At 39.7% G+C, this 27,453-nt stretch overlaps 1 protein-coding gene and 2 non-coding genes across 6 annotated transcripts in view; 2 read left to right on the top strand and 1 right to left on the bottom strand.

Moving 5' to 3' along the window:
* Window positions 1-27,453, bottom strand: part of Lpgat1 (lysophosphatidylglycerol acyltransferase 1) — a 58,344-nt gene that overhangs the window by 1,510 nt on the left and 29,381 nt on the right. For all 4 annotated transcript variants that reach the window (XM_021197783.2, XM_029538316.1, XM_021197782.2 and 1 more), the window contains exons 3-7: window positions 22,450-22,568; window positions 16,377-16,472; window positions 12,480-12,753; window positions 9,196-9,322; window positions 692-798 (exon numbers count right to left, since the gene is read on the bottom strand). In XM_021197783.2, coding sequence (XP_021053442.1) covers window positions 692-798; window positions 9,196-9,322; window positions 12,480-12,753; window positions 16,377-16,472; window positions 22,450-22,568 — 723 coding nt within the window. The remainder of the gene's footprint in view (window positions 1-691; window positions 799-9,195; window positions 9,323-12,479; window positions 12,754-16,376; window positions 16,473-22,449; window positions 22,569-27,453) is intronic.
* On the top strand, window positions 4,521-4,631 carry LOC115064069. The gene has a single exon (XR_003843936.1). It is a non-coding gene; the product is annotated as a U6 spliceosomal RNA (small nuclear RNA).
* Window positions 10,548-10,651, top strand: LOC115064225. Its single transcript, XR_003844049.1, has one exon. It is a non-coding gene; the product is annotated as a U6 spliceosomal RNA (small nuclear RNA).

Raw genomic sequence — 27,453 nt, 5'->3', positions numbered from 1 at the left:
AACAAAAGTAACCTTGACTCTTCTGCTTTCTGTCGAGAAAAGGGCATCTGCTGCCACCACAGCAATGGGGCCTTGTAACTGAACCAAAGCCATCACAGAATAAATAAATAAAGGGAGGGGAAAGCAGGTAAAGATACAGCTTAAGATGACCTCCAATGACTACCAAGTATCGGAGCACGATGCCAAGCATGACTGTCATTTGTTATTCCACCCTCCAACAACCACACTTCTGTCTGTTACTGTGTCATGTCTGTCACAGGATGAGCAACAGTGTAAGTACCGGAATGCAACAACACCAATTTTTCTTTCCATAAATTCTAAGTTGAAATTCTTAACTACAGAATGGCTTTGATTTCTGATATAAATAACTGAGCAGGGAGCTGGAAAGGTAGTTCAGGGATAACGAGGACCTGCTGTTCCTCAAAGGTTTTGAGTTCTGCTCCCAGCACTCATAGGAGGCTGGGACATCTCTACCTCCATCACAGCCATCTCTAACTCCAGCTCCAGGGATTCAGAAGCCTCTGGCTTCCTCTGGCCCTCATACCCATAGGCAGACACACACCCACACCACACATAATTAAAAACTAAATCTTTTAAAAATAAGAGAATAACTAAAAGATGTTTATCTCATCTGCAGCATATGCTCGGAATCTCTGATAACTTGTGAGTGCACTGGGGAAGGGCTGTGTACCTGTCTTATAAAAATGGGACAGGAGGTCCTCCTTTTCAATAAAGCGCTGATAGAGCCAGCTGGTGAGGTCCTCGGTCTCCAAGGGCACATCTCCAATTGGGAAAATCCTGTGAAGATTCAAAAACATAAAAAAAACTGCTTTAACTCAGAAGGGAAAATTACTCAGAACCCTAACTTAGCTTTATTCATGAATCACATACACAAAGTGATTTAAGTGCTAGGCAAAAAATGTCCTGTAGCCATGTTGCTTTATGAGAAAGTGAAAACCAAAGTCTGCCAAAACTGATGGCTTCACCAAGTGAATTAGAATACTGGCTTATTTCTTTTGTTTTAAATGGATGGAGTTTTGATCAGCTGTCTGTGTACCGTGTGTGTGCTTGTGGAGATCAGAAGAGTGCAGTGGCCCCTGGCACTGTAACTATGGACAGCTGGGAGCTGCAGTGTACCATGCTGTGAGTGCTAGGTATAAGACAAGTGTTCTTCACTTCCAGGCCCTGCCTTGTTTCTGTGATACTGGGGATCAAGCCCAAGGCTTTGAGTGTGCTAGGTCATCACTCTGCTCCTGAGCTGTGGCTTCAGCCCCAACAAGGAGATTTTTAAAGTAGAAATCAGCAATCGGAAGGCTCTTAGCTGAGTGTGATGGATCATACCTGCAATCCCAGCCCTCCAGAAACAGAGGCAGGAAGGTTAGTTCTAGTTCAAGGGCAGCCTGGGTTACACAGTGAGGTTCAGATCAGTGCAGACTGCAGGATAATACTCTTTATAAACAAATAAACAACAAAACAGAAATAAAACTAGCATTTAGTGTGGACCATGGTCAGCACTGCTTCCCAACAAGCCTATCCCAGCTCTTGGGAGTCCATGTACAAGCCCTTTTAGTGTTCAGCAATCTTGTGCTTTCATTTTAACATTAATCTTAACAAAAATATTTGCAATCATGAGGATAATCATAATTGAGTAATATGATGTGATTCTGGTGTGTGTCCTGTCATCACTGTGGTCCATGAAGTAAAAGTAAAGGCCAGGGAAGTGAACAGCATGTCCTTCAGAGAAAAGTGTATGTAAAGGTCAGGATTTAGCCATGAGCGGAGCTGACTATCATAGTTATTGTTTATTATGGCTGGGTGGTTTCCAATGATAAATTCTGAATAGAACATGAAGAGCAAGTCATAGCTGGCCGCACTAGGGAGTGACTGAATGGAGGAGCTGGCCTCCAAGAGCACAGGAACACCTCTTTTCTTCACAGCCATTCTTTCACCTGGGAACAGTTCTCAGTTAACAAATGGAGAGGGGTTAAGCCTCTACACAGCTGTGAAGACAAGACTTGCTGCAGCACTGAGAGGAATCCCTGAAGGAGAAATGGCAGACTGGGAGCCACAGGCCAAATATAAACCCCACCACAGCTCTGTGAATGTGGCAGATTCCAAGCAGAATAAAGTGCTATAATTCTTAGTCAGCACAGTTCTGGGCACAGGCAAGTCGGTCATTTGTTTCTTTTCTTTCTTCCAATGTAAATAGCCTTAAAATGCCATTAACTTTGTCTTTGTACGAAGGTATGTCTTAAAACTAAAAATTAAAACTGAAAAAAATTAGGTTTTACTTTTAAGTGAAGGGTGCTATAAATTTCTGAGGTTTAGCTTTCTGATAACATAGTATTTCTTGACATGATTCTGTAGCATTAGTAGTAATTTTACTTCTACTGCAAAGTAGCATCCAAATATTAGGATTCTCTAGATTTAAAAAAAATGTGCTACCCAAAGCAAAAGTTGCAAACATGCCACCACTTAACCAATTACAGCCCCAGTACCCTCCTGTTATGAAGCTACAGGAGTCGGCCCTCAGACACTGTTCTTTCAGGTACAATAGGCTCCAGTCAGGATGAGATGATAACTCGAGTTATATTAGAGCCTAAGGGGAGCTTAAGAGAGTTTCTTGGAAAAATTAAGTCTACTTTGTCACTTGTCTTTATTTTTCATGGCAACATGAGCTCTTGGATTTCTCAGCCACCCATTGGTAAGACTAAAACCAACACTTCATGGAGAAGAGCAGCACTACACAGGAAGCCTGAGCTGGGAGGTTAACCATGTCACAGAGCTGGCCCTGTTTTGGAAGGATGTCAGTTATGTGAGCCAATTCCCTGATTATTAGAAGATAATTGTTTGAACTGGGCTTTCCGTTATTTACAGACATAAATATTTGGGCTAACTTTTAAGGTATTCGTGCTGGTTAGCTTTTACTGTCAACTCGACACAACAAAGAGTCACCTGGGAAGAGGGAACCTCAACTGAGGAATTGCCAAGATCAGACCGGCCTGTGGGTGTGTCAGTAAAGGACTGTCTGGACAGATGACTGATGTGTGGGGAGATGCTGCCCACTGTGGGTGGCATCATCCCTCAGGCAGGTAGGCCTGGAATGTATAAAGAAGCCAGCTGAGCATGAATCCAGGGAGCATAGGCCAGACAAGAAGCAGCTTTCTTGCTATGAGTTTATCCTCAGGTTGGAGGTGATGCTGTATGGAATAGCAAGCAGTCTTGACTCAGGGTCCTGCCCTGACTCCCCTCAATGATGGAACATGACCTGGAAATGAAAGTTGAAGAGAAAAACAAAACAAAACAACAACAAACCCTTTCCTCTGAATACTTTTGCCCAGAATGTTTTATCATGGCAACAGAAAGTAACTTAGTGTTTTCATCCCATGGTAAGGTAACAAACAGAGTAAAGAAGCAGACTGCTCCTGAGGAAGCACTGGTCTGCCCTCCTGGCCGTGTTTTAGTCAAGAGAACACCCAGGCAGCCCTGTGTGTACAACGTCTTACCAACTTTCTAGCTTTACTCTTACAGCTTCCCTTTGTGTTCTCTTATAGATCAATTACTTAATGGTGCTGTACGTGTGCTCTAACTCACATCCCTGCTTGTTCACAGTAACTATTTCACAAGACATCTATCACCTACCCTTTTGATCTCTCACTATCAAATTCTACCCACTGCCCTTTAAGACCCAGCACAAATCAATCACAGGGTTTTCTGTTCTATGAAGGTCATATGACCAGTGATTATCACTGATTAGGTATTCTTTGGGAAAGAGATAAAAAAGATGTTGAATCATATCAGTTAACATTTGTAGTATGTGCTGTATTATATAAGATTAATTTAATTTGTGATAATTTAAAATGAGGCCATATTAACTCAAGGATGTGTTAGCAGGAGCCATAAGGCCTTAAGTAGTCTATATTCTTATGAGGAGAATGTTAACATTAAAAATAAGACTGAGGGCTGGAGAGATGGCTCAGCAGTTAAGAGCACTGACTGCTCTTCTGAAGGTCCTGAGTTCAAATCCTAGCAACCACATGGTGGCTCACAATCATCCGTAATGAGGTCTGATGCCCTCTTCTGGAGTGTCTGAAGACAGCTACAGTGTACTTGCATATAATAAATAAATAAATCTTAACAAAAAAAAAATAAGACTGAATTAAACAGCAAAATTTGGGTTTAACAAATGAATTCTTGAAAGAACAATGTGATTTCTGGATTATCTGCCACTTTAAAAGGGATTGGCACAGAAAGCAGGGTGGCGTTTGGACCAAGACTTTACCCTACCATCTGCCCAGAGCTGCCTGGATGTTCTCTTAACTAAAACCTGGTCAGGAGGGCAGACCAAACACGCCCTCTCAGGAGCAGGGTACTTCTTTACCCTGCTTGTTGGGTTACCACAGGATTAAAATATTAAAATGAGTAATCTTCTAACATAGTGAGGGATCAAATGTATTAATACCTGTTCTCTCGTAGCAAAATAAGAAAGGCTTTTGGGAAAGTTAAGAAAATAAACTTAGGTGCTCGCTTTAGCAGCACATAAACTAAAAAAAATCGGAACGATACAGAGAAGATTAGCATGGCCCCTGTGCAAGGATGACACACAAATTTGTGAAGTGTTCCATTAAAAAAAACCTTAGACCTAGGAGATATAAACCTTTACAGTTCCAATAGATAGCTAACCAAATGATAAACAAGCTTGTCAGTATTTAAGCAATGAAAGTTCTTATTATCTATATCCTAGAATGTACTTTTAAATAAAAAGCATTTCCCCCAAATCCATAAAATCCTATCTAAGAATACTCCATGAGATTATACTTTAAAGAAGATATAAAATGTTTAGCTTATAGATAGACTCTCACATCTGAGTTAGTATATTTGAATTTTTAAGCCATCATGACTATGAAACTTGAACTGACAAACTTCGTGATTTGCCCTCAGTTCAGTCATTCCAATACTCCCATACGTGGGTAGTCTCCCATATGTGAGTGAGGCCAATCACGGAGAGAGAGTCTGATGTTAACAGTCCCTCCTGATTTTATGAAGCTAATTATCTAACAGAGGGATTAGAAAAGCAAGCCAGTTAAATACATAAGTACTTGACTTTGAAGAACCATTGGCTGAGTTTAAATGAGGGACTGAATGTTTGCTCATGGTGAAGGACATGGAAAAGATACTGAGCGCTGTCTAGAAAAGTAAGATTCAGAACTTTAAAAATGTTTTGTCTAAGTAACATAAGTTTAGTTATGTTCAAAAGTTAAAGCAATTGTAAGTTAGACAACAAAAATCTCCCTGTACCTTCCCTCCACTGACCCAACTTTATAGTTTTTCCACAATTTTTGAGGTTAAGTTAAATTTTGACGAAAGGCCTGGGTAACATGTGGTAGCTCATGATCATCTATAACTCCAGTTCTAGGATGCCTTCTTCTAAGTGCCTATGGAGATAGGTACCAGGCACACACAAGGTACAAATACACATATGTAGTCAAAACACTCCTATGCATAAAACAAATAAATCTTCATGCTTTGAGACAGTATCTCACCCGATAGCTATTTGCTTGTTTGTTTTGAACAAGGTCTCATTCTGTAGCCTTGTTCTCAGACTGGCCTTGAACTCCTGGTCCTTCTGCTCTATCTCCCAAGTGCTGAGATTATAGGCTCTGTATCCATGCTGGCTCAGATCAAACAATGATCATCAATGACAGCTATGCTCAACCAATAGTCAATTAAAACATAAGCCCTAAGATGTTTGATATTTCAGGCATAATATTTTCAATAAAACTAAACTAAGCTCATGAGGTTCCACTCTCCTCTAGGATTTCCACAGCTCATGGGTGATGGGAGGAGAGCACTGTAGCCACTGGTGAGCTGTCTGTGCTCTTGAAACAATCAATCCCTTACTCTAGGCTCCTGTAACCAACCCTAATGAAACTCACTAGGCTACACACACACACACACACACACACACACACACACACACACCCCACACACACATAAAAAAAGATATGAGAGGAGAAGGGAGCTACCTGGGAAGAAGAAGTTGAATCAGTGGGAGTGAGTCTCAGGGAGGATACCAGAGGGGGACAGAATCAAATATATTATGTATATGCATGAAAATATCACAATAAAAACCACACTGTCAGCCGGGCGTGGTGGCCCACACCTTTAATCCCAGCACTCGGGAGGCAGAGGCAGGCGGATTTCTGAGTTCGAGGCCGGCCTGGTCTACAAAGTGAGTTCCAGGACAGCCAGGGCTACACAGAGAAACCCTGTCTCAAAAAAAACAAAAACAAAAAGAAAAAAACAAACCCACACTGTTAATGTGTTAACAACACACATATTGAATACTGCTAGGTACAGTGGTGCACACCTTTAACTAAACCGCTAGGGAGGCAGTGGCAGGTGGGTCTCTGTAAATTAGAGGCCAGCATGGTCTACCAAGTGAGTTCCAGCCCAGCAAGGGCTATACAGTAAGACCATGCCTCAAAATACAAATTAAAGAAAGAATAGCCATGATGCTTTGTTAGACCTTAAAGGGACTTCAAAGTGGAAAATGCTGCCATAGGGGTGCGTGCCTTTACTCCCAGCACTCAGGAAGGTATCTGTGGGTATCTGTGAGTTCAAGGCCAGCCCTGTCTACAAAACAAAGTACAGTCAGGTCACACAGTGAGACCCTAAATTTCACCCCTACCCCACACAGAAAATACCTGGTACCCCTGAGAGAGACAAGTGGAGGATACCCAGTCATCAAACAGATTATAATCTTCTGCAAAGCATATGATGTCTAGAGTTGCATATTCTCACCACAGTGAATTCGCTTTACTGGCTATAGCTGTGGTTCTTTACTATTCATGGTTAAATTTCTGAGGTTAAGCTTTGGACTCGGTTCAGAACTACATAACTGGTTTGCAGGTCTTCATACTGGTACCAATATGAAGGCCTACACTATTGGACCCCTGGTGTAGGGCTTTCAGGCTTGGATTAGGGCCTATAACATTGGCTCCTGAATGGTCAGCCTTCAGACGGGCTGGAACTACTCTACTGGCTTTCCTGGGTGTCCAGCTTGCAGTCTACAAAACTCTGGGCCTTCTTAGTATCCATAACCAATTGAGCATCCATAACTAATATATTCTATTAGTTCTGTTTCTCTAGAGAACTTTTGGGTTTTGTTTTGTTTTGTTTTGTTTTTGCTTTTTAAGACAGGGTTTCTTTGTGTAGACCTGGCTGTTCTATAGCTCTCTGTGGAGCAGGCTGGCCTCAAACTAAGATCCACCTGCCTCTACTTCCTGAGTGCTGGGATTAAAGGTGTGTGCTACCACTGCCCAGCTTGGAGAACATACCACAGTAACATGTTTTCATGTTAAATTGTTTACATTTGAAGGAATTTAGCATATCATGTAACTAGAGGACCCACTTACTTCACATCCTTGACTTCACTATAGAAACAGGACCAGACCTTAGTTAGGTCTACTTATTTACCTTTTTTATTCTTAAAAAACCAATTGTTACATTTATTTGTTTGTATTTGTACCTGCATAATACACATATGCCAGAATACATGTGTGAGGAGATCAGAGGACAGTTTATAGAAATCAGTTCTCTTCCACTATGTGGTCCAGGTGACCAAGCTCTGGTTATCAGGTGGAAGAAAGTGCTCTTAACTGCTGAGCCAGCTCTGCAGCCTCAGAACTAACTAAACATTTGAAATTAGGATTTATGTGTAATCTTCCAAATGGAAACTATAATGATAAAAATATTAAGTTCTTCCTCTCCTCCCCCTCCTCTTCCTTCTTTTTTTTTTTTTTTTTTAGGGAAAAGCAGAACCCAGAGATTCAATGGCAAGAAAAGTCAGGAGGCTGTAAGAAATAATTGGGGGAGAGGGAAGTTGGGGAAAATGAGCAACACTTAGGAGCAACAGGAAAGCAAAGCTGCGCCACCGGAGAGACTGGAGGAAGAGACTCACCTTCTGCCGGCATGTCTGTGCTGCTGCCTTAGCTCACACAGGAGCTCACACTCCTTATGAGAGACCCCAGGCCTGGCTGAAGGTGGGCCAGCTCAAAACATGCGCTTCCAGGACTAAGTGGGGGAACACTTTAGTACTAGTGCACTATGGGTATTGGGAAAAACCAACCTAAAACTAAGTGCCACGTATAGAATAGCTAAAGTTTACCATGTTAACTGCAGTCTGACACTTACTCAGTGTTATTACATAAATTTAAAGCTCACTTTTAAATTACAGAGGAAAATACTCAAATATGAAAATACGGACTAGGTCATTTGAGGATGTCAATATCCTTGATTACTAAATGATATTCATCTAAACACAAACTAATTTTTACAATAATCAGAATATAATAAAACATATAATAATAAAACTTTTGCTGCAACTGTACTCATTAAACCCAAACTCCTACTTTGGTGGTTTTTTTTTCAGTTGATTATTTTAAATTGAAGGTTATATGCGTACTGTAAAGAGAGTCTCAGTAGTTCAATTAGAAGCAAAAGTCTCCGCTGAACGCCATCTGCGTGACACTTCCTGGTACAAACAATGCTTTATTACTTTGTTCTGTATGCTTTCCAGTTTTAGAGATCTTAATATGAAAAAACATGCATTATAATTTAAGAAATGTGGTAATAATTTTCCCTTTTTGTATGGTTTTCAAAACTTAATTTTGATAATTTTAACTTTCAAATATAAGATGTACAACTAGAGAATTGCTCCAAATCTACTGTTATGCATTTTGGCCGTAGGACAGCTACAATTTTAAGTTTGGGATAGACTTGAAGGAAGTAAAGGCCTCATCATGCAGATTTCTGGGAAGAGGAAGCAACCTGCACACGCTTGGCAAAATCAGTGATAAGGCATGGTGGCGCACGCCTTTAATCCCAGCACTCGGGAGGCAGAGGCAGGCGGATTTCTGAGTTTGAGGCCAGCCTGGAGCGGAAAAAAAAACCCTGTATCGAAAAACCAAAAAAAAAAAAAAAAAAAAAAAAAAAAAAAAGAAATCTTTATCATCAGTGAAAATAACTACTTCAAATTAATTTTTACATTAAAAAATCAGCAGAAGAATGACTTTTATTGTCTATAAACATGAACCATGTCAATATTTCCACTGTCTGGTTAAGTTAAATATTAAAACTCTTACTGTCCTGAGGTGGTTGTGTTAGACACGCACTGAGTTTTACAACACTGACCTGTAATGCACATGAGTGACTGTTGGTTTCCTGTACCCCAGGATCCAGGTCTGAATGTCTATTGGTTCAGCTTTGGGATAAGCTATGGTTGTATCTATTATCCACTGGAGGCCTCTTGATTTGCATTCTGAAAGTAAAGAAAAAACTCCTTGAGTTGGGTGAGGTTTCTGTACCTGTAGTACAGAACTCACTTAAGCAGCTGAAGCAGACTAATGTGCCTTTGTTTTGAGAAAAAAAGGTGGGTGTTGTTCCTGCTGTTCTCTTAAGACAGTGCTCTTAGCATAAAATGAAAGCATCCTACTATAAAGTAGATTACTTCAGAACAAACAATAGAACACTATTATTTACTATACACAGCTCATTCAAATTTTCAGTATAATTATACACTAGCAAGGTCTTATTATATATTATCACTCCTACACAAAGGAGCCTATGAAAAGCCAGAAAGTAAAGCATACATCATAAAAATGAAACACAGACTTCAAAACCAAACCAATAAATGTAAACAAAAGTCATAATTTACCATATTAATACTTAGGAGACATTAACAAATTCAGAAAAACGGACATAAAATAAATTTAGGCATACATTATTATTGGTTACTGTTCTTATTTGGGGCGGGGGAAGCTTCCTCAATTTTACCAAGAGTTACACATAAATAATTTTCCTACCCTGTCCTGAAAGAATGATCAAGAGCCACCACTGTGAGAAGAGATGGGAAAGTTCTGTTTAGTCTGCTCCTTCACACGCAGTTTTTGTTTCCATCAGTGGGTACAAAACCAAGCAAGAATGGAGGGGATTCTCACAGAGAACAATGACTTTCAGTGTGTTAAAGTGGAACTGTCTGTTCTACAATGAAGCGTCTAGAATCATTTTTCAGCCTGAGCCTAAATTATATTAGGAATCAATAATATATTACTTTTTCTTGTTAGAACTTAAAACAAGTTTTAAATTCCTTAAAAGATTTTGGAGCAACATTCTGTTGGGGGTAATTTTTAAGAAGGAACAGTTTTCCTCTGAGCACAGTGACTCAGGCCTGCAGACTGTGGCAAGGAGGTTCAAGGCAATTGGTTACATGACTTTGCCTAAAAACCAAACCAAACCAAAGCAAAAGCAATCAAACACCATAAACTATTGGACAGAGAGAGGGTACAGGGAGAGGTTACAGCAAATGTGGTAAACTTTAGAGTGTGGATGGCAGCTCATGGACAAAATTCTCGTGATGATAGGAAGTATAAAGGCCCAGCAGAGCTCAGTGCAGGATGAGTTACCACTCTGAAGATCCTGACACTCTTAAAGTTACAACATTGTTTTGATATGTGCCTAGAGCACACATTAAAAACACAAAGGTAGTGCTCACTTCAGCAGCACGTATACTAAAACTGGAACAATACAGAGAAGATCATGGCCCCTGCACAAGGATGACATGCAAATTCGTGAAGCATTCCATATTATTTTAAAAATAAAAACCAAAAAACCCCACAAAGGTAGGGCTTGTGTTTACAGAGGTTAAGTACTAGTGAATGTGAAAACCAAAGAAAACAATGGAAATATCAAAACAGAAGAAAACAGAACACTTGTCAGGTATTCTGATGACTTAAGATTTAAATATATTAACTAAGGATAAATAATAAACTTTCTTATAAATAGAATTTGTGGCTATCTGAAAGAAGTCTCTTTCTTCATTAGCAAGCAACTGTTATCACCATTGTCCTTTGAGATCTAGAGCACCACTGGGCGCTGCCTGGGCTGCTGTGCGCACAGCGGTCTTTTCAGTTGGGCTCATCCTGTTTGGAAGACCTTTGCTTGCAGCTTTGGCTTGCCTGACCACACTGTCTCTCCAGCAGTGAAGCTGTTCTGAACTTTGCTTTTCTATTAAAAGACTCTTTCAATTTGCCTTTTTAATAGATGATAAAAGATTAAGAAAGCTGACTGCCAAGTAGCTACTTGAAAAAAGCAAATGAAAGGAAAAAAATGCAGAGCAATTTCACGGGCATTATTTCTATGTCTGCTCTGTACAGAAAATGTTGAAAATGTTTCTGAGAGCCAACCGTTTGAACATTTATTTAAATAATACTAAAATAATTTTAAAATGCTATCAAAGAAATAGGCCTCAGGAATCTCCTTGAGCTGTTCATCAGAAAGCTTTTGTAGCAGAGGTGGCTTGGAGGAGGCTGCGTCTGCTCCTGCAGAAACAGCTTCTGAGACTTGCCTGTTCCTTAGGAGCTGCGTCACTAAGTGCTGCTTGCTCGTTCTTGGCTATTAAAACAGCATGTGCTCATTATTTTAAAACTCTGGAAAATGAGCCACAGTGTTACAGCTCATGGGGCAATCTCTGCCAGCTGCTGGCATCTTCCTGTCACCTGTTTCCTGCTGTCTGATGGTTTAGTCTGGAGCTCATATTATCTCCAAAAGACCTATATGCTGTCCCTCCCCCACATACCTGCAACATAGCTGAGTACTTTGCCAGGCATCCCAAACTCTCCATATATATCATTTGTGTGGCTGTGTTATATGGACGAATGGGAACTGCTTACCCATTCTCCCTCTGTCTGGTTTATTATAAGGTAAACCTGCGACAAGTTTCACTACCTATATGCAGATTATGATTATTTATTTTCATCACAAAGCCTCATTTTGCAGCCCAGGATGACCTAGAATTTATTACATATTCCAGACTGGCCTTGAACTCAAAAGTAATCCCCTGGCCCCCTCCTCCGCTCCTCAGACTCACAGTACTAGATTTCCTGGCATGAGCCATTGTGCCTGATGTAGATTGTTTCCATTTAATAATCTGTAGTAGGATGACCGAGTCATTCATTAACACTTTAAGGGTCTTAATAAATACTGCCAAATTATTGATTAATAATTATTAATAATAATTATTAATTATTTTATTGAATTATTGTGATTATATTTATTTTCATGCATTATTGTGAATATTGACTACTTTAAAGAGAAATCTGAAGAGATTATAACTTCATCTTCTCCCTGACTGTCAATTCTAATTGTCAAAAGTTTTTTCAAATTGAGCCAGGCTAGGTGGTGTAAAACTTTAATCTCAACACTCAGAAGGCAGAGGCGGGCACATCTGTTTGAGTTTGGGACCAGCCTGATTTATATAGTTCCAGGACAGCCCAAGACTACATAAAGAGATCCTCTCTCAAAACCCCAAACCACCTAAACAAGCAAAAAACCAAAACCAAACCAAACTAAAACAAAAGAATTAGAACTCTAGAAAACATTTCAGTTCAAACAAGACAAGCAATGCTAAAGCACCCTACCTAAGCCTCTAGCGTCTCCTCCTGCTGGGCTTCCATTTTCCTGACGTGCTACAAGTGCCTTCAGAATAATGTTTGTTGCCCCACACCTTGGCAAAGTGACATGTGTAAGAAATGGCAAGTTATTTTTCTTGGCAAATGCCTGGCTTGTTTCTCTCCTCTTCCTGAGGAAGCCCCCTTCAGGAAACAAAACAATCCATTTTCGATCTCTGCTCCTGTAATTATGTTCAAGGTGCTTCTTGAGAACCAGCAGCTGTTGGTCACGATAGGCTCTTCCCTGGAAGGCATACACACATAGTAAGGACAGCTGGAGATTAAAATACCCCAAGATCAAATAGAAACAACTGCTTCAAGACTGTAATGTAATTATAGGATAGAACAGTGTTTTCCCAAGTTATTTCTCTTTTTGAGTAGAGTGGTAAAGGGGGAGGAGCTATTCAAACTTATACAAAGGAGCTTCTTCCTGGAGGAAAAGCAACTCTGCAGTTTGGTGGCCACATTGTGTGACCAATCACAGTCCCAACCCCAGAAACAAGGGAGTCAACAGGAGACCACATGGAGAAGTGCTGAATGTGGAGGGTAAATGCCACAGGTGATAGGTTTTAGGAATGAAAAGGATCAGGGTGAGCAAGGCAAGTGATCAAAGCCAGGAGGTGACAGTTGACCTGCTAGATAACATGAGGGAATAAGCCACACAGATGAAAGGCAGAGTACTCCAAGAGTCAAAAAAGACACAGGCCACACAGGAAGACGCTTGACATGTTGGGGACTGGAGTGGGAGCACACATCCAGTAGGCAGAGATAGGTGGATCTCTATGAGTTCAAGACTAGCCTGTTTCACCTAATGAGTTTCAAACCAGGACTGCACAGTAAGACTATGTCTTACAAAGAAAGAAAAAAAACAAAGAAACAAACAAGAGCAGTACCCTGGAAACTGTGGAGGAGATGACAGTGGTGGGTGACAAAAAGCAGAGGAGCCCAGACAGGAAGGGCCTCAGGCATGGTGCTGAGTTCTGTTTAGTTTTGATTTTTAATTAAAAAACGTGTGTGTGTGTGTGTGTGTGTGTGTGTGTGTGTGTGCGCGCGCGCGCATGTATACACAGTAGCCTGTAATCTACTTATGTATACCACTGTGTGTGCATGTACACACAGTAGCCTGTGCTCCAATTTTCTACACCACTGTTTGTGTGCATGTGCACATAGTAGCCTGTGCTCCACTTAGGTACACCACTGTTTGTGTGCATGTGCACATAGTAGCCTATGCTCCACTTATGTACACCACTTGCCAACAAATGCTCAGGGAGGCAGAGGGTGTTGGATCTCCTGCAACTAGAGTCATAAATAGTTGTGAGCAGTCTGATTTAAGTTCAGGGAACCAATCCCAGGTCCTCTAAAAGAGCATTAAGGATAAGAATTGAACTATCTCTCCAGCTACCAGGGTGTCTTAGTCTTGGGTTCTATAAGAGAGCAAGCTGAGCAAGCCAGGGGAAGCAAGCCAGTAAAGAACATCCCTCCATGGCNTCTGCATCAGCTCCTGCTTTCTGACCTGCTTGAGTTCCAGTCCTGCATCCTTTAGTGATCAACAACAGTATGGAAATGTAAGCTGAATAAACCCTTTCCTCCCCAACTTGCTTCTTGGTCATGATGGTGTGGATTGTAGTGGCTATTCCTGGTTGTCAACTTGACTATATTTGAAATGAACTACAATCCAGAATTGGAAGGCTCACCAGTGAGCCTAATCTGGAGACTGGGAGATAGAAGTTTCTGATCTGGATCTTGGTATGGAGATCTTGAGACACAGTGGTGATTGAATCCAGAAGATTAAGACAGGGAGATCTCCGAGTCCAAGGTCATCTGGGATTAAAGGTGTGGTGGCACACACCTTTAATCTGGGCTACACCTTCTGCTGGGGACCATATAAGGACATTGGAAGAAGGGAGTCTGGCTCTCGCTCTTTCGCCTTCTTGCGGTGTGGGACTCCATTGGACTTCCATTCACAGCTACTACTGAACCATTGTTGGGATTTGGACTGCAGACTGTAAGTCATCAATAAATTCCTTTACTATATAGAGCATATCCGTAAGTTCTGTGACTCTAGAGAACCCTGACTAATACACAGGGCTAAGCCTTAAATGCAAAATTGCTGGAAATGCCATAATATTACTTATACCAAAATTAAGCCCAACTCTTTTCTATACAGCAGCCAAGTTTTACCGATTTCTGTGATGAGGAAAAAAAAAAAAAAAAAAAAGAAAGAAAAATAAACAAACAAAAGAAAAAAACCAAAAACCACCTTGTCCTCTTTCTTTTGAGAGTCTCACATGTTCCAGGCTGGCCTTGAATTTGCTCTGTAGAATGACTTTGCATTCCCAACCTCCCACTTTTGTCTAAAGTGCTAGGAACACAGGTGTGCACCAATACATTGACTAAGTTAACATCTTTTCTAGACCATTCATTCTCATGTTACAGAATCTTTAATCCTAATCTCTGATGGGAAAATGTTGCTCTTTTAGAAATCAATTTTCAGTTACTTTGAAACAGTCTGTATGGATTCAAAACCTTGATTGCCATTAAATGAAAAGATTTGAGTACATACTTTTTCATTTTTACACTTCAGAGCACACTGAGAATGTAACTTCTTGATGCTTACTATCAACATCAATGGTTACATTACCCTACATCAGTCATTTCCTCAGGCTTCACCATCTAAGAGGATTGGCTAGCTTTCTCACTGGACCCTCCTCCTTAGCTGTTGATCTTTCTGTTGCTTGCTTCTGTGCTTTCTACTTACTTCCTAAGACTTAACTGTGGTTCCTCAGAACAAGATTCATTTGATCTATCAGGTATTCATTAAGAACTTCTGTGCACAGGACCATACAATCAAGATTAAAGTTGTTAAATACATGAACATCAAGTAACCATGGCACTGCCATCCACAGACATGCTTACATATGGTATTTCCCCGCTTGGAAAGAGGAAGTGTGTGATACTCAGTGGAAGTGAGAATGCGGCCATGCAGAACTGACTGGGGAAGAAATTACTATTCTCTTGCCTACAAGAGACTACTCCTTGAGCTTACATCCCTTCCCAACTCATCTCCAGGCATTTGATCCACATACCGAACATTATATTCTCCTCAACATTTTCTCAACAGAAATGATATACTTGTGTTTCTATGAATTCCCTCATCACTTCCTATGATTATTACTATATTTGTTTACTTATTAATAGCCTCTCTACTGCTAAGATATCTTCTGACCGCATAACAAGGTACTTCAAATAACAGTAACTATAGAAGTTAGACAGTGACAGTGTGCTCATGGTAAAATGCTGAAGGCAGCAGGTATTGTTTTGAGTGCTCTATGAGTTTAACTTCACGTGATTCCCATGACTTTTTGAGGGAGACCATCTACTGTTCTCTTGTAAAAATGAACATTTAATTTGCCCAATCTACTCAGCTAATGATTTTAATAGCAGGAGTGTGGCAGGTGCTTCATCATGTATATTTCAAGTGAGAGTTAAATGAATGTTTACAGAACAAAGATTCAAAGGAGTAGCCAAGACTGGAGAACAGGGTCTACTTAGCCAACTAGTTTGTCATATCACTTTTTCTTTTCTTTTTTCTTTTTTTCTTTTCTCTCTCTCTTTTTTTTCTTTTCTTTTCTTTCTTTCTTTCTTTTTTTTTTTTGGAGACAGGGTTTCTCTGTATAGCCCTGGCTGTCCTGGAACTCACTTTGTAGAACAGGCTGGCCTCAAACTCAGAAATCTGCCTGCCTCTGCCTCCCAAGTACTGGGATTAAAGGCGTGAGCCACCACCGCCTGGCATATCACTTTTTCATAATCAACATAATCAATCACTTTGAATGTCTGAACATTGAAAGAACAACGTTCGCAACTCACCTGTCTTATAAAGAAGTCTCCATGAATAAGAGAAACAATTCCAAAGTTTGTATACTTGAAAATATGATCCATCAGCCACATCATCTGAGCAACAACCTGAAATATTTACATGCAGACATGGTTAATTCAGTGCGGAGACAGGAAACTTACTACACGGTTGCAGGGTATTTGATCACACTATGAACCCTAAGATTGTGTTATTTACTAAAAAAAGCTGTTTCTAGTTGTGGTGTGGCTCAGCATGAACACCTACCTTTAATCCCTCTGGCTAGAATATAAACACACTTTTAGTACACATCTTTATGACCAAACAATGAAGGTAAAGTTAGTTTGCAGAAGGAAGCAGCCGTGTTTGAAAGTGATGTGTAATTAAGTGGCAGACAAAGTGAAGAATCAAAGAAAGGTTTAAGAGAATAGGTGTCTTAGTTAGGGTTTACTGCTGTGAAGAGACACCACGACCAAGGCAACTCTTATGAAGGACAACTTTTAATTGGGGCTGGCTTACAGATACAGAGGTTCAATCCATTATCATCAAGGCAGACATGGCAGCACCCAGGCAGACATAGTACTGGAGGAGCTGAGATTTCTACATCTTGTTATGAAAGCAAACAGGAGAAGACTGTTGTCTTCCAAGTAGCTAGGAGGAGGGTCTCAAAGCCCACCCCCACAGTGATACATTTACTCCAATAAGGCCACACCTCCTTACAGTGTCACTCCCTGGGCCAATCATATTCAACCCACCATAATAGGATATGTCCAATTCTCATGGGGAGAGGAAAGGGAAGCTATTTAAGGAGCAGTGCAGAGAGAAAGGAGGAGGTAGTTTTACAAAAAGACATGTTGCAGATAGAGACAAAGCTAGACATTGGTAAAGATAAATAATAAGAAGGAGCCAGAAGATTAGAATATATTACCAAAGTTAGTACAAGGCCAAGCAGAGCAATTCAGGAGAAGCTGGGAGAAAAGCCAGATTGAATCTGTCAGCTTGAAGCAGAGTTTGAGCCATAACAGCTGAGTTGGACCAGCTAGCCAAAGTTCAGAAAGAGCTAAAAGGGTGGATTATTCTGTGGTAAGTCTCTATGCCTAAAATCATTCTAGGCCTAGACAAGATTGTATGGAGGCTAGAAGCTTCCAGGATTAGCCCTAGGTTAGCAGACTGAAGCAGTAGGCCTTGGAGATGACAATTACAACAGAATAAAAATTACTTTTACACTCCACTCTAGCCAAGTCTCCATAATCATTCAAGCTTCCTTCCTGCCGCACCAGGGGGTTTTTGTGACAGGGATCTCTGTGTAACAGTCCTGGCTGTCCTGGAACTCACTTTGTAGGTCAGGCTGGCCTCCAACTCAGAGATAAGCCTGCCACTCACTGCCTCCTCAATGCTGGGGAATTAAAATTAAAGGCACGCAACACCCATACCCAGCTAAACAAATTTTGAATTAGTGACTAAATATATTTTTAATTTTTTTATTCTTTTGAGAATTTCATAATAATGCATATATATATATACACACACACATGGACTTAGCAGACTGGAGATCTCTCTCTCTCTCTCTCTCTCTCTCTCTCTCCATCTATCTATATCTCCAGCCTGCTAAGTCCATTTAGTGTTGTAAATATTTTAAATCTAATGTTGTTTCTACAAATTCAGCAGTTACTAATAGGCTTCAAGTAAAAAATTATAAATCTTGATTCCTACTTTAGAACCCTAAGAGGCCCTGCGAAAGTGTAAGAGCACATAGAGCACACAGAGCACATAGGCCAGGAAAAGCAGGGGAGGAGGCTTACGTCTATGTGGCTCCCAGGAAGACCCCATCCCTACTGGATAGAGGCTTTTTAGAAGTGCCTTATTTGGGAAGCAGCCATCACCCTTATAAAACCCCACACACACTTATGTTCTATAACGATGCCCCCAAAGCTCACTGGCTCCCCAGAATGAGCTTTTGTGGAACCATACCTCTGTTTGTTATAGAGACCTTACAGGGAGGGGTAAATGTTACTTATGCCTCTCCTGGGAAGGAATTTTTGCAGATTTCAAATACTCTCCCTCTATCTAAAGGAGGTCTCTGGTAATTCTTATAACTTGTAAAATTACACTGGACTAATAAAACAAAATCATTAAAAATATTTATAAAATAATGTAATAGAAATGTCACAATTTGTTTGTTCAAGTGCATACTCTCTGCTAGCATTATATTTAAGATGCCTTAATCTTTAATCATAAAAAAACACCATTATCCACTGCTGAAAAGTTAATTCTCATATTGAAGACTGTTTGCAGCAAATTTAAATTTTTAAATTAAATATAAACAGTATCTAATTAATGAGCTGCTTAATTGTCCTTTCCTGCTAAGGAAATAAGCATTCCTTGCACTAAACCTTTAAATAAAATGAAAGCTACAGTCTCAAGAATGTAATGAACAAGCTGGGCGTGGTGTGCACGCCTTTAATCCCAGCACTCGGGAGGCAGAGGCAGGTGGATTTCTGAGTTCAAGGCCAGCCTGGTCTACAAAGTGAGTTCCAGGACAGTCAAAGCTATATAGAGAAACCCTGTCTCGAAAAAAACAAAAAACAAAACAAAACAAAAAGAATGTAATAAACTCTACCCTTGACCTCTTAGAAAATGACAGATATAAATAAATAACTTCGAGTATTAAATTGTGTGAACTTACATATAAGGAAAAAAACTAGATTCTGACACTCACCATCTGCTTTTATAAAGGCAATGTGAAAGCCCAAAGAACACAGCTCTTGCCTTAATTTTTCAGGGAAACAACCATCATCTTAAGTAGGCTGGATTGCTTAAAAGATTAAAAAGTACATATATATGTGAATAAAGACTAACGGGACGGCTCACTTGGCATTTGTTTCAGTCAGGGTTTCTTTTCTATTGCTGCCATGAAACACCATGACCTAAAGGAAATTGGGGAGGAAGGGGTTTCTTTGGATTGCACTTCTATATTGCTTTTCATTATTGAAGGAAGTCGGGACAGGAACTCAAACAGGGCAGGAGCCTGGAGGCAAGAGCAGATACAGAAGCCATGGACAGGGGCTGCTTCCTGGCATGCTCAGCTTGCTCTCTTATAGAACCTGGGACCACCAGCCCAGGGATGGCACCACCCACAATAGTCCCCACTGATCACTAATTGAGAACATGCCTTACAGCTGGATCTCATGGAGGCATTTCCTTAACTGAGGCTCCTTCCTCTCTGATGACTCTAGCCTGAGTCAAGCTGACACACAAAACCAGCCAGAACACTGTATGTGGCAGTTAGAATAAGAATGGACCCTGCCCCCATAGGCTCTTATATCTGAATGCTTAGTCACCAGAAAGTGATCACATTACTGAAAGGATTAGAAGGATTAGGAGGTGTGGCCTTGTTGAAGGAAGTGTGCCACTGGGCCTGTGAGGCTTTGAGGTTTCAAAAGCTCATGCAGGGCCCAGGCTTTCTTTCTTTCTCTGCTTATGGTTCAGGATGTAACTCTCAGCGACTGCTCCAGTGCCTGCCTGCAAGCCATCATGCATCCCACCATGATAATGGAATAAACCTCTGAAATGTAAGATGGCCCCCAAATAAACGTTTTCTCTTGTAAAAGTTGCCTTGGTCATGGTGTCTCTTGACAGCAACAGAACAGTGACTAAGACACTGTGCAACCATGAGGACTTGAGTTTGGTTCTCAGCACTCATGTAAGAGCCAAGTGCAGAGGCTCCTTATGATCCCAGTAAAGGGAGGTACAGAGAAGAGGATCCCAGAGCCTTGCTGGCCACACACCATGTTCTCTCCTTCTCTCTCCCTCCCCACCCCTTCTGTGTGTGTGTGTGTGTGTGTGTGTGTGTGTGTGCGCGCGTGCGCGCGCGTGTGCATGTGTTCTCTTTTTTCATGTGGGGTTCTGGGGATTGAACTCAGCTTAAGTCATTGGGTTTGGTAGCAAATGTCTTTACTCAGTGAAACATCACACCAGCCCAAAGAGGTCTTTTTAAACTGGTATACAATTTGACAAGAGCCTTTTACCTTTGAATGACTATGGAGTAAATAATCAGTTCAGTAAGTATTCCTACACGTCAATATAAACTAATATTGACTCATGATTATAAAGAAGAAAATTATAATTCTTCTACCTTATAGTTAATTTATCTCATAAAATTAGTGTTAAAAATGTGCCTAGATTTCAAATTATTTGATAATATCAGAGAATTATACAAAATTACTCAGGAAGGGCTGGAGAGATGGCTCAATGGTTAAGAGCACTTGCTGTTCTTATAGAGGACCAGAGTTCAATTCCCAACACCTTTATCAGATGACTCACGGCTTTCAGTAACTCTAGCTCCAGATCAGACACAATCCCTGGAATCCACAGGCACCCATGCACACGTGGCATACATTCACACGGACACACAGATATACAAATAAGTAAAGTTAAATTTAAAATAAATGTTAAAAAAATTCTTAGGACAAGCAATTAAATCTAAACAAATTAATTCAAATCTTTCGAAAGGAAACAAACCAATCTTTCTTTGGTCCACATGACTATCTAACATTAAGTTAATGTTTAGCTGTCATCTCAACAAACTAGCACTGGAACACAAGCATATTTTATACTGATCATGTGCATCATTCTTTGAGACTTAAGACCACTTAAGCACATTGCATTCTTTCAAAATCACTGTTATAATTACCATTATTAGTGAGACCAAAGAATGTTGGCTAAGTGGTTACTTGCTTTTACAGAAAGTCAAATAGGATTTTTTTTTTTAACTACCCACACAATTTTAACATCATGAATTTAAGAGAAAACAGTATTCTTTATTGTAAGAGCAAATGCATCCACACAGTAGTGTTTTTTTTTCTTTTAATAATTTGAGATTCTGATTATAAGGAAGGATTACATTTATTTCACATTCCAGTAAGATTATACCACTGCTTTTCAGAGGAAAAACAGATTATGCAATAACTAAAAATAGTTTCTTTTAATTTTACCTTATTTTCTGACTTTACCTGGTGATTCAAAATTCTTTAAACCATTTCACTCGAGGCAGCCTAACTAAATCCTACCTAACCTTAAAGACCAAGTATATGTGTTCTCTCTTCTGAAAGCTGCATTGTCCACCAGGTACATGGTGAGCTCACCCTCAAATACAGGCTTTTCATTTTGAATTTACATACTGCTCTGATCTCATCTCTCACCTGGTAACAACAGTTACCTTCTGGAGAGAGAGAGAGAGAGAGAGAGAGAGAGAGAGAGAGAGAGAGAGAGAGAGAGAGAGAGAGAGAGAGAGAGATATGGAACCATTACTTCTTTATTGTTGTTGGTTTGTTTTTTGAGATAGGATCTCTCTACATAGCCCTGGCTGTCCTGAAACTCACTCTGTAGACCAAGCTGGCTTCAAACTCACAGAGATCCACCTGCTTCTGCCTACCTTGTGCTAGAACTGAAGGTGTGTGCCACCACATCCAGTAAGTCTTTAGTTTTTACAGTCATTCATGACTATTAAGCAATCAATGAACATCTAATGTTTTGTTTACTTACTATAGGTTCAAATACAAACTCCAATAATTTGTAAACTATTAATTTAGTTTTCTAGGAACACAGCTTCCTTACCTTCTCAGATAATAATTTCTTGAACGCAAACATTTTTTTAAAAGATTTGTTTATTATTATACATAAGTACACTGTAGCTGTCTTCAGATGTGCCAGAAGAGGGCATGAGATCTCATTACGGGTGGTTGTGAGCCATCATATGGTTGCTGGGATTTGAACTCAGGACCTTCGGACGACTTTTACTCACTGAGCCATCTCACCAGCCCGAATGCAAACATTTTAAAACTATTTGATTTATTAGTTTTAATAATCAATATAAAGGATACAAAATCAACAGTTCAAACACTGGCTTATAAACACCAGACATTCAATATTTAGTAATTTATCTTTTAAAGTCTTAAAATTCCCTTCCTAGGGTGACCAAGAATTTTTTGAAATCTATACTGATACTATAAGAACAGTGAGATATTTTAATCAATGCTTTAAGTGCATCCCTGCAGTATATCCTTCTGAGGCACTGAGGATGCTTACCGGTCCTTTGTCCTGTAGGCACATCATCAATGTACACACATCTCCAGTTGCCTGGTGGTTCACCAACATCACTGCTTCATCTTTTGCGATTGCTTTAATATCTTCCCCCCATTCCATCACTGCAAGAATAAAACATTTCAAATTTGTCATTTAAAGATGTTTCTGTGGCTGGAAACCTTTTATTAGAAAAAAATAGTATAAACTAATGATGTCTCCTTGCTAACATTTTTCTAGTTTGAAACTAGGTTTCTTTCCTATAAAAGTCACAATGTTGACAACATTTTAGAGTCCCAACATATCCATTAAAATATAAAATGATCATATTTTTAATTTATCCTATATTGTATAAATAATTAAAAGTATAGGTATAAAAGATGTCTATTACAACTTAGATGTTTACCAACAGGAAAATAGATAAGAAAATTATGATATAAAGATATCATGGGAAAGAATTCAGAGTTCTCTACTAACAAATTCCCCTAAACTATTGTACCAACTATGCAATTATGGTATATACATTTTAGTTATTGTGTTAAAGTCTCTCACTCAGAACCTACACACTGAGGGGCAAGTGACAGAAACTAAAACATATCAGTCTGTGGCTGCTCATGAAAACAATCTTCCACGCCTTTTTCCAGCCTTCCTTGTTTGACTTCAGAAGTCTTGGAATGTTGCACAGACAGGCCTCATGGGGTTTTACCACCCATTTTGTTAACCTCTGGTGTATTAAAGTCTCTTTATAGTTGCAGAAGGATCCAGCTCTGAGAGCTGGACATGGGAATTCCTAGAGGGCTCTATGCTCTTTCTCCAGAACTTGCCCTATGTATCTTTTCATCCGTATCCTTTGTAATATCCTCTATAATAAACTGTCCTGAGTTCTGTGAGCCACTTGAGCAAATTAACTGACCCTGACAAGAGAGTTGTGGGACCCTAATTTAGAACAACCAGTCAGAAACATGGGCTAGAAACAACTGTGACTGCCATCTGTGGGGGCAGGCAATCTTGGAGATTAACTGATTCCTTGACCCATAAGATTTCAGGCTATCTCCAAGTAAAAGGCATTGGAATTTAGGGAACACCCAGCTGTCTTCCATTGAGGAACTGCTTTCTTGTTTAGTGTATGAAAGGGGAAAAAAAAACCCTCCCATTAGGCATTAAAGGAAAATTAGAGGTGCTTTAAGGCACTGGTAATAGAACCCAAGTTTTCTACATGTTAAGGAGTGCATTATCACTGCACTGCATTCCCCAGCCCTGGAGTTAAGTTTTGTTTTTCTACTATATCTTTGAATCAACTAAAGGAATAAAGTTGCATGTTACTTAATACATTGAATTCCAGACTATACATACCAGTCATTTTTAGGAGACAACTTCTAGACTCTTTCATTTTACTGTATAAGAAAATATCAGACTATCTCAAAATTATATATTTTCATTTTAAAGGAAGAAAGCAAATTAAATTAGTTTAAAATCTCTGGGTAGAAAATTACTGCATCAAAATTTACTTATACATTCTAAGGAAAGGTAGAAAAGAAAAGAAAAGAAAAGAAAAGAAAAGAACTTGAACATGAGTTTTCAACCATCGGACTTTACAGAGAAGTCTGTGTAAACAACCAGAGGTTGGCTGCTCACTCTCATCACCTTCATTACAAGGGCCTCACACCTGCTGCGGGCCTTGTCCCTGGGTGTTACAGGATGAAGAGGCCTGAGGCATCCTCTTCATTCTCCTGGCACTCCTCTCTTACACTCACCCCTTCCTGTTACCCAGCACATGCAAACTTCTTAGTGTGAATGACTTCTTCATACAAGTTCAAGGAAAGCATCTTTCCTTTCATATCAGCAATCGCAAAATTCCATGCTAAAGAGAGTTCCAACAGGGCCAACACAAACCAAGTTGTGGTACCCACTGAATGAAGATGTTGCAGTTACTCCATTAGATGCTGTCATTCATATAAAAATAGATTAGTGTTTATGATTAAATGTTTTTACTTAAAAAATTTAAATTAGTGCACTACAGAAGCTACATTAGGAGATGATGCCATTTATTCCTTAAAAAGTAAGGCAGAACCCCAGAGAGTCCAGCCTCTTCCAAACTGCAGTAGCTCCAGTTCCAGCTCAGCTCAGGTGGCATGTTCGCTTCACCGATCATATTCAATAGCTGATAGATTAGATTGTTGGGGGAAGTAGACGTGGGCACACATTATTTGCATATATATATATATATATATATGTACATAAATAAATATATATTTGTGTGCACACAAATATAATATACATATATATGTGTGCATGTGTGTAATATATATATATTTGTGTGCATGTGTGTATTATATGTCTGGTGTGTGTGTGTGTGTGTGTGTGTGTGTGTGTGTGTGTGTGTGTGAGAGAGAGAGAGAGAGACAGACAGACAGACAGACAGACAGACAGACAGAGACAGAAAAAGAGAGACTTGATCCCTATTTACTTTATTTACCGAGCTATGGAACCTCTTTTTTTGCTCTCTGATCCTGGGATTCCAGGCAGCAGTCACATCTGTCCAGCTTTTGACACAGGCTCTAGAGATCTGAACTCAGGCTTGACCAGCAAGCAAGCTTTATCTACCGAGCCATCTCCTTGGGTGGAGATAAAGTAATCAATCAAGCAATCAAACAAGCAAACAAACCGAACCTTATGTGTTTGGAGGTTTGAGTAAGAATGGCCCCACAAAATCATATATTTTAATGTTTCAATCATCATCAGGGAGTGACAGTATTTGAGAAAGATTAAAGGATAAGGAAGGTGTGGCTTTGCTGGAGGACAGGCTTTAAGGTTTCAAAAGCCCATGCCAGGCCCTGTCTGTCTGTCTGTCTGTCTGTCTGTCTCTCTCTCTCTCTCTCTCTGGATTAAGATGTAGCTGTAGCTCTCAAGTTACTGCTCCAGTACCATGTATGCTACCATGCTCCCTAACATGATGAAAATGGACTAAATTTCTAAAACTGTAAGCACTCCTCCAATTAAATGCTTTCTCTTGTTAAGAGTTGCTTTGGTCATGGTGTCTCCTCACAGCAACTGAACAGTGACTAAGAGACTCACTTCTACATACACTGCAAACTTTGGAAGTACACAAACCTGTTTACCTAGTAACTCTAGGAATTGACCTTATAGATACACTGAACTATGTGCAAAATGGCATGCACACAAGTCTATTAAAAGCAGCACTGCAAAGATAGAAAGAATAAAAGCTGAGGCTAGCCCAAATCCATAGAACCAGAAAGCAGACCTGTGGTTGCTAGGGTCTGAGCCAATGAGAAACTGTTCTTTAATGGTCATAGCAAACCCTCCTTATCCATGGTAAATTGGTTGCAGAAGGGTTCTGAAATCTGTAGGTGTTTCAGTTCATCATAAAAAGTGATGTGGTACTTGCATACAACTTACATTTATCCTCCCAATACTCTAAGTTAATTACTAGACAACTTGATATATAAGCCATACAAATGTTATGTAAAATACTATTGCACTGTTTGGGAAATAATGAAAAGAAAAAAGTTGATTGAACTTGGAGACAGAGAACCTACAGATATGCAGGGCCAATTATATAGTTTCAGTTTTGCAAAATGAAAAATTTTGGAGATTTGGTTGCACAACAATGTGAATACATTTAATATCACTAAAGCATACTCTTTGGCTTTTCTTTTCCTTTTAAAAACTATTTATATATTTACTTAAAATGTGTGTGCACAAACATGTACCATGCTTTGCATGTGGAGGTCAGGAACAACTGGTGGAAATCAGTTCTCTCCTTCTACTATATAGAGGTCTTACCCCCGGAGACATCTCAACAGTCCTAAAGTGTACTCTTTAAAGTAGTTCAGAGGGGGGCTCAATGGTTAAGAGCATTAGCAGAGGATCTTGGTTTGGTTCACAACACCTACATGATGCCCAAAAACTGGCTGTAATTTCATTTTCAGGGGACCCAACACCCTCTTTAGACTTCTGTGGACAGCAGACATGCAAATGGCAAGTATACATACATACATCATGAAGATTAAAACTGAACATACATAAATATTTCATGTACTTTTACCACAATTTTAATCTTTTAAAAAAGAAACCAGCTATATGGACTCCTACACACCACCAGATTAGATCTTAACATGGAATGATGTACTGTTAAAAAAAAAAAAAAGCCTACAGCACACTATGGGGAACATTGCTGCCTGGATTTCTGGAGGGGAAGTGAATAGATTTGCTAATGTTCTAATGACAACATGTCAATGGAAACACACAATCCTCTTTCATTCCTCTTTTATTCAGTACATCAGTATCCAGTGCTGCTAGGTGTTATGGGTATAAAATAAAACATTTCAAGTATTATTCATGTTTTTTTTTTTTACAGCTAAAGAATAATGACTAAGATAGCTCACTGTTGCCAAAGAAAATTAAGGTTATCTGAACAAAAAAATTGGACAAAAAATTGTTTAATTTTAAGAACAAAACCTCCCAGGGACTAAACCACCAACCAAAGAGTACACATGGGGAGACCCATGGCTCTTAGTCCGGTTGAGGCTCAATGATCCAGGGTAGGGGACTGTTAGGGCATTGAGGCAGGAGTGGGGGGGATGGGGGTGGGAACACCCTCATTGAGGCAGGGGGAAGGAATAGGGGACTTGTGGAGGGGAAACTGGGAAGGGAGATAACATTTGACATGTAAATAAATAAAATAAAAATAAAAAAAATTTAAAAAGAACAAAACTAAAGATTAACCATATCCCCTACCACATGCATACTTGATTTCATAGCAAGACCCCAAGAAACAACATAATGCCAGAAAAAGAAAAAAAAAAAAAAAAGTGACTCTGAAGCCATTGTTATGACCAGCAAAAAGTAATTAGCATGGAAAGGAGACCTGTCCCCTTGCTGCTTCTGGCTTTCCCAGTTTGCTTTCTTCTTCTTCTTCTTCTTCTTCTTCTTCTTCTTCTTCTTCTTCTTCTTCTTCTTCTTCTTCTTCTTCTTCTTCTTCTTCCTCCT

This window comes from Mus pahari, chromosome 5 (assembly GCF_900095145.1).
Source record: "Mus pahari chromosome 5, PAHARI_EIJ_v1.1, whole genome shotgun sequence".
Lineage (NCBI taxonomy): Eukaryota > Metazoa > Chordata > Mammalia > Rodentia > Muridae > Mus > Mus pahari.
This window is presented reverse-complemented; position numbering and strand designations above follow the sequence as displayed.